Below are 12,479 nucleotides of genomic sequence, written 5' to 3'. Positions count from 1 at the left end.
GTGAGGCTGCAGACAACTACTGGGTCCTAGGCATGACGACAGTTGTCTTTGGTGATGTGCCATGGGGAGACACTTGTGGGGAATGGTCCCAGGCACCCCTGGCGATTCCGAAAGGCAGAAAACTACCAGCCTGCGTTGCCTGCTCCCCTGCTGCCTGCTATAAATGCTAGCATTCACAGACTTGTTCACTTTTGCCATGAGGCTAGTCTTTGATTGTGACTTGCTTGCTCTTATTTTTATTTACATTTGGGACCTCCCACGTGGTGCTTTGTTCAGTGCCAGTGCTAGGCCTTAGGATGTCCTATGACTTGGGGCTCGCCGTACTGAGGATTTCCTGTGCCATTGTGGAGGTTCTTGGGGATCCTTATGGCTGCAACCCAGGCTCAGGGGACCTTGTGGTACTGGAGATCAAGCCTGGGTCTGCCTCAGTTTTTTTTATTACTTTATTTTTATATATGTTATGTATGTTTTTGTTTAGTTTGGTGACCACACCCAGTGGTACTCAGGGTTTACTCCTGGCTCTATACTCCGAATCACTCCTAGTGGAACTTGGTAAACCATATGGGATGGCAGGAATGGAACCTGGGTCGACTGCATGCAAGGCAAGGGCCCAACCCATTGTGCAATCTCTCTGGCCCCCAGTTTGTTTGTTTTTAATCCCAAATTGGCAGAAGTCCGAATAAAGCAGAAGAATAGCAATGCCTGGCATTTATAATGTGATTTATTGAGTATACTTCCATATGTATATGTAAGCTTATTTAATTTGGTTTCTGAAGCCTCACTGAAAACATCACAGGGGATTGCACCAATGGTCCGGGACATGCTGAGGCTGGTATTCTAGCACTTGAGCTGGGACTAAGCCCAGGTTCTCCATTTACTTACCCGACCACATTGGCATCATTTGCTATTTCCTAACATCTCTGAGGCTCACTCACGTGTAGAAAGATGACCAAAAACCTGTTTCTGAGAGGTCATGGGTGAATACAGAGTTCACCTGGGTGCCAAGACCCGTCCCTCGCACAGAGGAAGTGCTCGTTGCTAACTCCTGGCTTTTGATGGCCTCAGAACTGTGTGTGTGTGGAGGGTACATGGAGGAGGATGGAAACTGGACATTCCTTGTATCCCCTGTGGTCTTTTCTTCCCTCCTTGACCTGTCATGTCTCGGTGTCACTCAATTCTCCATGACTCTGGGCCCTCAGCTTTCAGTGCTGGCATGGGGCTGAGTACAGAGGAGGTCTCTCAGCAGCTTACATACAGGTATGAGAGGGCAAGGCTCAGCCTGCGGACAGGGCAGGGGTGCCTGTTCTGGAATCTTCCCTCCTCTGTGAGTGCCAGGCAGCTCTGGTTGGGATTTCACAGGTGACCTGGCATCTGTACTCCTCCTGAGCTCCAGGCAGCCTGGGGTGCCCTTGGCCTACTGCTGGCTTGGTGCCGCTCTGCTGCTGTGTGACCAGGCTCCATCCCTGCCCACTGGCATTGTCCTGCCCTGTTTCCTTGTCTCCTGGCTCCCTTTTTGTGTGTGTTCTCCCTGTACTGCTTGTTCTGGTTCCACAGCTTGCAGCTGCTGGCAGAACTTCCCGCCTGGCTGGTGTGGGGCTAGGGCAGGCATGGTACCCTCTCGTGACAACCCTCATTCCTCTTCTTCCTACCATTGCAAAGGGTACCAATTCCCAGAAACTGAGGTGGAAATCTGGAATCCTGCTCTTCTCTCCGGCCATCACCTTGCAGAGCAGGTCAGGCCCCTGTGAGCATGCATCCTGCCTCTAGCAAAGTCCTCCCACATCTCCGTTCCTCTGCACCCTGAGCTTTCTCTGGGAAAGGTCATACTTTGCCCTTTCCAGGGATGACTTTGTCCCCCTCCATGCTGGCCTAGTGGTCCCCAGTCTCCTCTGGGCCTTCATCCAGAGACAGACACCTGCCCTGGGGAGCACTAGGTCCTTCAGGTCCCAAGCCTGTCCCGTGACTCCACTCCAAGAAAAGACGACATTCGCCTCTTCCCTACCCTTGCCCAGCTGTGAAGGGCCCTTTCCCTCCTGCTGTGCATCAGTGTGGCGATGACAAGCAGAGTTTTCTCATAAGCTAATGGGAAAGCATGAACATTCTATCTATCTCCGTGGATGGGACACTAGCAAAGGACGCAGCTGGGGGGGACTCAGGGTCCCCAGAGCTGGTCTCTTTGACTTCCTCTGTTTCTAGCCCTGGGACCAGGGAGTTGCCCACCCCTTCCTGCTGGGCGCACCCATGGGTGCAGTGCCATGAAAGCCTGTGGGCTCTCCAGTGGGGCCTGTGACCCTCCTCTTTGGCCAACAGCCCACCTCGGGAGCAGTGTGATGCCTTCACCACAGCCACTCCACAATGGGCCAGGCAGGGGTGTAGATGGGGGCTGTGGAGTGGGGTGCGGTGGGGGGTAGGGTGCTGTTCCACCTGTGGAACTTTGTGGACACTAAAAGAAAGTACAGCCACATCACAAGGACAAAACTGAGCCTGGGTGCGAGGGTCCTTGCACCCAGAACTGCTGCTGCTGCTCCTGCTCTTCTTCTTCTTCCTCCTCCTCCTCCATCTCATGTCTGAACTGAGTCCCATTTTCTGCATCTTTGCCTTTCCATGGTGCCCCATGTACCTGGGGGCTGCCCCCTTGTGCCTTTATCATGTGAATGCTCGCTCCAGTGAACCCCCAACACCAAACCCTGCCTCCATAGTCCAGGGTCTACGGGACAGGAAAGTGTGAGCTAAAGAGTTTCCCTCTATCTCACCTCCCCCTAAGGAGGGGTGCAGATTGCTGGAAAGGGAATTCATGCTTGGAGTCAGCTGGGGTTGCGGTTGTGTGTCAGTGACCACCTATGATTGGGGGTAGCCTTCCCAGGGCCAGTACAGAGTTAGGGGACTCCGTCCGACCATGCCTGCTCTTAGAACTCAGGGCCCCGTGGGTCGCTGATCCAGATCCAGACCTGATGCTGGTCCAGCCTAAGTTCCAGCAACCAACGGAGAGAAGCTTTGCTGTGTCTTGGGGTCCTGGGCCGTGCCGCCAGCCTGTGCCGGTTCCCAGACCTATCAGCTGTGAGGGCACCTGTGTAGGTGTGGAAAGGGTGGTGGGGTGTGGTTATGCCTCCCGTCCCCCTGCCTGGGGTCGCTGTCCCAAGAAGTAGCACTGGGGTAGTTAGAGGGGCTCCCCTCCTGAGCACTCTCAACCTTACAGCTGCCCTTCGTGCCCCCTAGAAGGGTGTGCAGGGGGCCCTGGCCTTGGCTGGCCTCCTCGCCCCTCCGCCTGGTGACTGGCATCTTTTCCTGGCCTGTGTGGGCAGCGTGCTGAGCACAGCTGCAGTCGGGCTATATTTAGCTGCTTTAATGAGCTCAGGGTGGCAGACGTCCGCCTTGGGAGCGCTTTCGTGCGTATGTCCGTGTATGTCTGCGCTTGGTGAGACGTGTGTGTGTGTGTGTGTGTGTGTGTGTGTGTGTGTGTGTGTGTGCACACCTGTACCCGCACATTTGTTTGTGTTAATGGGTCTATAGGTACATGAGGGTGTGTGTTAAGGGCAGGGTCTGCATTGATCAGGCCACGTACAGCTTCCAATACTGAAAGAGGGTAGGAAATGGGAACAAATTCCTTCATTCATCCTTTTGACACATACTTCATGCGCATCCTTTATACTCCCGGCCCTTTGAGAGGGTCTGAGGGTAAAACAGAACAAAAAACAAACAAACAAACAAGCAGTCCCTGCCTTGAAGGATCTTACAGTCTGGAGGCTGGAGGAGGGGAAGATCGGAATCAAGCGACCACAAACAAGGTTTCTAAGGCAAGGTTTCATCCCAGCAACGAGGCCGAGGTGCCGGAATGGGGGGGGTGCAGGAAGGAAGCTGTGCGCCGCAGAGGAAGGAACAGCAAAGCTGCTCTGAGAACTGTCTGGGTGCAGGGACAAACTGGGGGGCTCAGAGAGGGGGAATGGGTGTCTGTGCACTCTTCAAAAGATCCGTGCCGGGAGGTGGGGAGCTGGTCTGGACTGGGGTATGCAGAGTGGCAGAGAGGGGCACAGTGGGAGATGGGGCAGAGTAGGAGAGGGGTCACAGAGACAGAGGAGGGCAGGGGGAGAGGGGGACACAGAGGACACAGAGCGGGAGGGGAACACAGAGGACACAGGGAGACGAGGGGGCCTGCGGGCATCACATGGGTCTTGACTAACATGTGAGGAGCTAGAGGGGAGGAAGGCGCTAGCTGCTGGGATTCTGGTTGCTTAGCTGGGATCCAGAGTGTGGTTTGGTCAGCTTTCTAGCAGGAAAGACTCATTAATAAGGCAGGAAGCTGCGGAGGGGGACCTGCAGAAGGACTTTTGTCACAGGTGTGAGAAGGGCTACAGGCACCTGTGGGGCCCATGCCCACCCATTGCCAGCCCCGCAGGTCTCACCACCTCGCCCAGAACTACTCAGAGAAGCAGGTGACCCATCCCCCACCACCCCAGCCCGGGAAGGGCTCCGAGATCTCTTTAGAGCCCAAGAGAACATCCCGCTTTTTAAATACTTTTCTCCTGGGAACAAAAGGGGTAATAAAAACAAAAGCCAGGGCGCTGTGCCTCAAACCTCCCTCCACAAAGAAGCTGGGGCAGGAAAGAAAATATAAATTAGTGTGTCTCAAAAAAAAATTAGTGTCTCAGCCTGCTACATGCCCTTTAAAAAACCTTATTTTTAACTTGTCTTTTGAGTATGTGGCATATGTGCATGGTATAAAGTTCGAAAGGTACCAAAGGGGACGGATATGTCTCCTCCCAACCTTCAGCCCACCCATCACCGCGACAGCAATGCTTTTGACTAGTTCCTTATAGACCATTCCAGAGATAGGCTCTGCATATATGAACATATTCATGCATATTCATTTATGTATTTTTATATATGCCCCCACACAGATGGGAGCAGGCAATGCACTCCACCCTGCACCTTGCTTCTCTCAGATAATCATACATTATCTGAGATAATCTTTGATGATCTCATCATCCTTTGCAGTGGAGCTTCCTACTCACTGTGCCACAGTTTGTCAAGTCACATCCCTAGTGATGGTCATATGAGTCATGTGCTCTCTCTCGCTCTCTTGCTCTCTCTCTCGTACTCTCTCTCTTGCTTGCTCTCTGTTTTGGGGTTGCATTTTTTTTGAGGGGAGGCTCAACCAGCAATGTTCAGTTGTTACTCCTAGCTCTGTGTTCAGGGATCACTCCTAGGGAACTCAGGGAACCATATGGGATGCTGGGGGATTCCAGTACGGGGTTGTGACAAAATGTTCTTTATATATATATATATATATATATATATATAATACTTGCTTTTGTTGTCTATCCAGTTAATAACATTCACAATTTTATATTAACAAGTGTTTTTCGATCTGGACAGATAGTACAGGGCTTAAGATGCTTTCCTTGCATGCAACTGATCCCAGTTTGAATCTCTGCTCTGCACATGGCTCTGCACATGGTGTCATGTGACTCCAAAACTAAGAAAAAAAAGTGTTTACAGGCCAAAGAGATAGTATGATGGTCAAGCCACTTACCTTGCACATGGCTGACCAGGGTTCAATCCCTGGCACCTCCCATGGTTACCTGAGCCCACCAGGAGTGATCCCTGAATGCAGAGCCAGGAGTAAAACCGGAGCACTGCTGGGTGTGGCCCCCCCCACCTTCATGAATTAGTGTTTAAATGTTTCCTTCCCTCTGCCTCCCTCTTCCCCATCTCGATGACGCTGTTTGTGATGACTGGAGATTGCACCCACTGGGCTTGGTGCTCACCAAGATTTGTAATCTCACACACCTGCTTGTTGGGGCCACACTTAGTTGAGGCACATGAGCTGTATTTGTGGTGCTCACTGGGGACTTCTCCAGTGCTCACACCTGTGCTTCCCAGAGTAGCGCTGCCTGCCTGTGGCACATTGGACATCTTTTTTTTTTTTTTTAGTTTTGTTTCATTTGGGGGCCACATCTGGTGATGTCAGAGACTTCTCCTGGTGTACTGCTCAGGGGTCACTCCTGGAGCTGCTTGGAACCATGACTCTCTGCGACCCAGTGCACACCTCTTGTAGTTGTGCTTGCTGGGGTCATACCCCGTTTTGTGGTGCTCACACAGAGCGGACCATGGCCCCAGGGATGGCAGACAGCAGAACTTTCATGGTTGTGCTGGGTACATGCAGGACACCAAGGGTTTGAACATACCACAGGCAGGATATGGCTCCTGTGGCTGTTGTGGGGGTCCTTATATTCATGGCTTTTAAACAGTCAAATGTGGATTCACCAGAGAAAAACTGGAAAATGGAGAAAAGTAGAAGGTAAGAAAAAAATAATCACTTAGTGTCTCACCATCCAGGGAAAGTCACATTTTGGGGTGTTTCCTCCCAGTTCATCTGCCTTTCACTGGTTCTCACAAGGTGCCAACTGGCACAGTCCAGGTGCAGCCTAGAGTTGCTGCTGAGTGAGGTGATGGCTTTCACCTGCGCTCTGTGGCGTCCTCAGAGGGCTGTCATGGAACAAGGAAGCCGGACCCTGGTGCCTGCTCAGCCCTCCTCGGTCAGATTGGAACTGCTTTGCTCTGCAGCATGGTCTCCTAAGGAAACATTTGTTCAAGGACAGATTTTGCTGTTTTTTCATTTGTACTGTTTTTCTCTCATTTTGGAGGGTGGGGAGGAGGCATGCCTGGTGGTGCTCAGGGCTTACTCCTGGCTCTGTGCTCAGAGATCACTCTTGGCAGTGCTTGGGGATTGAATCCGGGTCATCTACATGCAAGGCAAGCACCCTACCCTCTGTACTATCTCTCCAAGCCCAAGGTTTCACTGTTTTTAGGAAGCTCTAGGAGGCAAGTTCCTTATGGTACCATCCTGCTCCCGGCTGTGCCTAAAGATTATGGTGTGTGTGTGTGGGGTGTCACCCGGAGTGAGGCCAGAGCCCAGGGTCTGCTGTGGTTGGCCACTCTGCAGTGCCTCCCTCCTCCCATGTGCCTTTTACCTTCTGGAAAACTTCCGGAACAGGGACCCTCCTCAGCCAGCAGGCAGTGGGACTGGCGTGATTCACTGCCGCAAACCAAGCCCCAGTCACGGCGGCTTCTCTGAGGGGTCCTGGAAACTCGGGGTCAATTTGTACCACTGCTTGCCTGGGCACTGGGCCCACACACAGCTCTGGTTAAAACGGGCACCCTGAAAAGCCGAATCTGCCCTCTGCAACTCTCCCACACCCTCCCCGTCCCCTCCGCCAGCTCAGCCAGCTCCTGCAGTGTCTCCTGCAGCAGGGAGGCGGGACGCACCAGGGTACGCCCTCCTCATGCTTGAATGTGGGCTTCCTGGTTCTAACTTGGAAGTCACCCCAACCTTGCAGGGGCTTGAGAGGGTGCCAAGGCCTCCCCTGCCTGGGCAGTTCACTCCCCACTTAGACTCTCCATGGCCTGTGTTCTTCATGTGGGTGTCCCTGGGATTCGGGGCCATAGTCCGAGTCCCCTGAGGACTACTGAGAGAGGTTCTGGATCTTCCCAGCTGTCCCAGCTGTACTGTTGCAACCCTGTCCCAAGCGAGAAAGTGCCACCAAGGGTCCTCCTGAGAGAGTGTGAGTTCCAGCCACTCTGAACCTCCAGGTGTGACGGAGCAAAGGCTGCTTCTGTGGTCTCCTCTCGGCATGCATTCAGTGGCCTCAGCCTGGGTCCAGTTCTGCTAGTGGACCCCAGAGGTGCCCATCTGAAATGGGAACTGCCAGGGGCAGAGATGAGAAGGAATCGAGTGGTCAGTTTTAGCAACAGGGCACTCCCGGCCTCCACCCCTCATGGTTCCCAGTGACTGGACAAGAGAAACAATCACACTTACACTCTTTGGCCAAACCAGGTGACACGTTGCTTTGGGTGCCGAGTGCGTGGGTGACCAGCTTGTTTTTTGTCTCAAGAGCGCGATGGCACATTGGTAATTAGACATGTGGAGGATGATTTGTACCTCTACTAGGCTATGATTAAGCCAAAATAGGCTCCATTTTTCATGAGCTAAAAAAGCCCTGGGGTTCAGGGCGGAGCCTGGTCTTGGGGCCTGAGTTGGTCACTTCAGTGTGGTCACAAAACGCCCGCCCCCAGTCTGTTCAGGGACCCGGCTCTGAGTGGGCCCAGCAGCTTGAAATGAGCCGGCATGGAGAGAACAGGCCTTGACAGTGGAGTCCTGAGGCTGCAGGAGTGGAGGCCCCACCCCAGCATCTGTGCCGCAGCTCTTGTCTTCAGACTCTCGGAACTGTCACTGGAGACAGAGCCCTCAGCCCAGATCTGACTGTTCTAGAACAGTCTCTGAGAATAGTTGTCCTGGGGAAGTTAGTTAATAAGCTTCCCAGTGAGTGGGCTTCCCTGAACCGCATGTCTGCTGGGGCTGTATAACAGAGGGATGTCTCATAGGCTGTGTCCCATGGAGTCTTCACCTGCCACACATGTTTTCCCAAATGCCAGGCTAGGTCCTGGGCACCCACAGGATTGTGTTCCAGGGGCACAGTGTGAGGGGTGTGGACAGGTATGCCACCAGCAGGGAGCCAGGCCTTGGGGAGAGCTGCCTCTACCTAAGGACAGCGGGGAGAGGTGGATACCCTGATTAGGGTCTGGAGATCGATCAGGAGTTTGTCCTTCTGCAAATGGTGGACAGGTTCCAGATGGGCAAAGACACGGGGGAGGGGGGCTGTGAGGAGGGGTGGAGGGGTCAGAGATGGGGCCCCCAAGGCTGGGCTGGGAGTGTGGGGTTCAGAGATGAGCAGAATCCTTGAGAATGAGTTCAGGCAGGGGTGGGGGGTGAGGGGCACTCCAAACTGCCCCTCTGCTTGTTGATAGAGGCCTCAGCTAGACCAGAGACTTGACTTCTGGGAGGGACCACTGGGCCCAGGTGCTGGACTCAGTCTGGCTGGCTAGAACTCTCCTTTCTCCTCTCCCTGAGAGGCAGGTCTGGTGGCAGCACATCCCAGGGAACTGAGCCCAGAGATCAGAAGGAGGTGAGAGATGCCTGGAGCTGAGGAGAGCGGAGGGATGCTGGAAACAGCCCTACCTCCAGCCAGGCCTCCACACTGCCCAACTGCCCACCAACCTCATGAGCAGGGCATGGGCCCAGGGAGGCTGTTGCAGGCAGACTGGGGATGTGGGCACTCTCTGCGCAATCAGTGGAAGTGTTTGCAGCCCCGTCTCCCGAGTGAGGGCTGGGTGCCTGGGAGACGGTTGGACCCTCGTGTCTGTCCAAGACTCTGATTCAGTCTTACTATGGTAATTCACAGCAATCACAGCCTTTAACTCTGATCACAGTGCAAGCAGACGGCGCCAGCCCAGTGGCCAGGAGCCGGCCAGGGCCCGGGGAGGGGCTGGAGGCAATTGTATGGAGGCAGCGGTGTCTGGGACCTCTGACCATTTCCACTATGGGCACTGCATGGTGAGCCTCCTGGATGTGTGTCCTGGATGAGGGTGAAGATGTTGCTGCTGCTGCTGCTGATAGCAGCTACTGCTTACGTGGCATTTACCATCTTCACAGCCCTTAACCTAAGCTCTTTGTGTAGACAAACACATTTCTCTGTGGCTGGCAAGATAGTCCAGTGGGTAAGAGGCTTACTTTGCATGTGACCAAACTGATCAATCTCCGGAACCCCATATGAACCCCTCAAGCCCTGCCAGGAGTGGTCCCTGAGCACAGAGCCAGGAGTAAGCCCTGAGCATCGCCGGGAGTGGCGCGCGCGCACACACACACACACGCGCGCGCACACACACACACACACACACACACACACACACCCCTCAAAAACCCCAACATGAAAAAAACAAAACCCCCCAACAAAACCAACTCATTTCTCTTCATTGCTATCCTCAGACCTATTTTCTTAAACTGTGGGTCATGAGACATATGGGCTTGCAATGATTTATTGTCAGTAAAAGTTTTGTTTATTGACCTATTTTATATATCTACATATATTTTTATATACCAAGTCACCTAAAAATTTCTCAGGCAAAAGGGTCATGAGTGGAAATAGAAGTCCTGCTTTATCATCCCCATATTCTGGGTGAGGAAAGGAGGTATAGGTCACACAACTGGTAAGAGCCAAGATTGGAACCCAGGCACTTTGCCTTCTAAATTCAGGTTTTATCTGGCTCCTTCCTGCCCCAATCTCCCAGGCTCTGCACCTGGGTTCTCAGCTCCGGGTGCTCTCAGTCTGCCTGTTCCAAGCTGATCACGAGGGAGCTCTTGGCCTCACCAGATCTGCTGTCTGCTGCTGGCAGACAACTCCACTTGTACTGCGAATAAGATGGGGAGACCTGAACTTCAATCTCCCTCCCTTCCTTCCTTCCTTCCTTCCTTCCTTCTCTCTCTTTCTTTTTCTTTCTTTTTCTTTCTCTTTTCCCTTTCTTTCTCTCCCTCTGTCATTTCCTTCCTTCCTTCCTTCCTTCCTTCCTTCCTTCCTTCCTTCCTTCCTCCCTCCCTCCCTCCCTCCATGCAGTGCTGGGGGTTGAACCTGGGCCTCTGTGTGGAGCGGGCCTCAGTGCCTCGAGCTGTCTCTGACTTTGAGGTGCCCCTTGTGAGTGAGTGCTCCCTTTCCTTTGTAGAGTGAGGTCACCTGCATCTCACTGGGAAAACTGCACATCTGAAGGAAGGGGGAGCATTTGGTCAAACGTGTTTTTCTGTTGGGCAGGGAACATTCTTAACTGGGTTTACATGCCAGCTTCCTCAGTCTTAGTAACTATGTGGCTGGGGCAAGTAGCTTGGGATGTTTAAACCTCTGTTCGCTCATCTATTAGGTAGAGCAAATAATAAAACAATCAAAACTCTGTAAGATGGAGCCAAGTAATGGGGGTAATTGTGGGATTGATGAGATGTTACAGGTAAAGCATCCAGCGTGGGGGATGCGATGCCTGTTGAGTAAGATGGGACCATGGTGAGGGCCATCCCCTCTGGGCAAGCCCAGGGAAGGGTAAGAGGATGTGGAAAGAAGCCAGGGATGGAGCACCGGCAGGTGCCAGGTTTCAGAACAGACTTTCTTCCTCCCCCTCCAAGCCCAGGCCTTCCATCATGTAGGGAACGATTTCCTGTCTGCGGCAGCGGCTGTGAGTTCCTCAAGCAGTTACCTTGACCGGGTGAGCTGGTTGAGGACAGCCTGCCAGAAACGTGCTTCCTGCTGAGGAATCTCCTTTGAATTCATAACAGATGCTCCCTGTGGACTCAGAGTCCGAGTCGGGAGATGGTGACTCACACACACCTATGCAGGACTTGCCCCCACCCCCTTGTCTCCGGGAAGGGGAGTGTGAAGAAGAAAGGGCCAGGACCTTATCTGGAACCACACGTTTTTAGAGGGAATGAGCTTCCTGTCACTGAAGCCAACGAGGGCTCAGTCAGACACAGGAAGGAGGATCCATGTCTAGCGGAGGAAGCAGTGGGGTGAAGGGGCTGGTTGATGGAGGGACGCCATCCCCTCAGCTTGGGAGGTGTCCCCGGGAGTGACTCTCGCCCAGACCCCAGCAGTGACCTTCAGAAACACAGTTGCTGGATCAGGGGCAACTTTTCTTCATCCTTGTGCCAGCACTTCAGACTTGGTTCGTGTCTGGCTGTAGTTTGAAAAGTCGGAGGGATGATGCCAAAGAGCATTTCCTGGAGAAGCTGAGACAGACAGCTGAGAAGGAAGGAAACGCTTCTCTGGCAGAGACTGATTTGCAAGCGTGGCCCCACAGTCAGGACCTTCCTGCACCCTGAACTGCGGTCCCCTAAGGCCAGGCCTTGCCATTGATCTCAGTAGCTGAAAGAAAGTTTACTCAGCTCCTGTGGGTTTTTTGCCTGGCCCAAATTTCCACTCCTAGTGGAAGCAGAAATCATCTGGCAGCACTCATTCTGCTGCCATTGCTCCCAGGAAGAAAAGCAGGATTCGGGGCTGGAGCAATAGCACAATGGGTAGTGGCTAGGGCGTTTGCCTCGCATGCAGCTGACCTGGGGTTCAATTCCCAGCATCCCATATGGTCCCCCGAGCACCACCAGGAGTAATTCCTGAGTGCATAGCCAGGAGTGTCCCCTGTGCATCGCCGGATGTGACCCCAAAAGCATAAATAAAAAGAAAAGCAGGATTCTAAGGATTGTCCCCTGTAACACACCCCCTCCCCCAAAAAAGGGAAGGTCAGTGATGCCTTTCCTGCTGGTCTTCCTTTCTGAAAGGAGAACAGAGGTTTGGGGTGTGAGTGGGCCAGAGCCAGGGGGTGGACAGTGCCGCCCTGTGTCATTCCCAAAGCTCCTCTCCCGCCTCACCTGGAGTAGACCGGTCTGCTGTGAAGCCTGAAGACGCTGAGACCCCGTTTCCTCCACAGGAGAACTGTACCGCGTTTCCCTGCGAAGACAGAGGTTCCCGGCCCAGGGGAGCATAGAGATCCATGAAGACAATGAGGTGGGCCGGGTTTCTGAAGGTTTCCTGGTGAGCCCAAAGGCAGCTAAGGCGCAGCCAGTCTCCACCTAGCCTTCCCATTGCTACCCTTGGGCAGGTCCCTTTCCT

At 53.4% G+C, this 12,479-nt stretch overlaps 1 protein-coding gene across 1 annotated transcript in view; it reads left to right on the top strand.

The window, feature by feature from the left end:
• The window catches only part of PITPNM3 (PITPNM family member 3), an 89,497-nt gene that overhangs the window by 56,303 nt on the left and 20,715 nt on the right, over positions 1–12,479 (top strand). The window contains exon 5 of the mRNA XM_056126828.1: positions 12,298–12,374. Coding sequence (XP_055982803.1) covers positions 12,298–12,374 — 77 coding nt within the window. The remainder of the gene's footprint in view (positions 1–12,297; positions 12,375–12,479) is intronic.

This window comes from Sorex fumeus, unplaced genomic scaffold (genome assembly GCF_029834395.1).
Source record: "Sorex fumeus unplaced genomic scaffold, SorFum_2.1 ptg000063l, whole genome shotgun sequence".
Classification (NCBI taxonomy): domain Eukaryota; kingdom Metazoa; phylum Chordata; class Mammalia; order Eulipotyphla; family Soricidae; genus Sorex; species Sorex fumeus.
The sequence above is the reverse complement of the archived record's forward strand: the minus strand, read 5'-3'. Positions and strand labels throughout refer to the sequence as shown.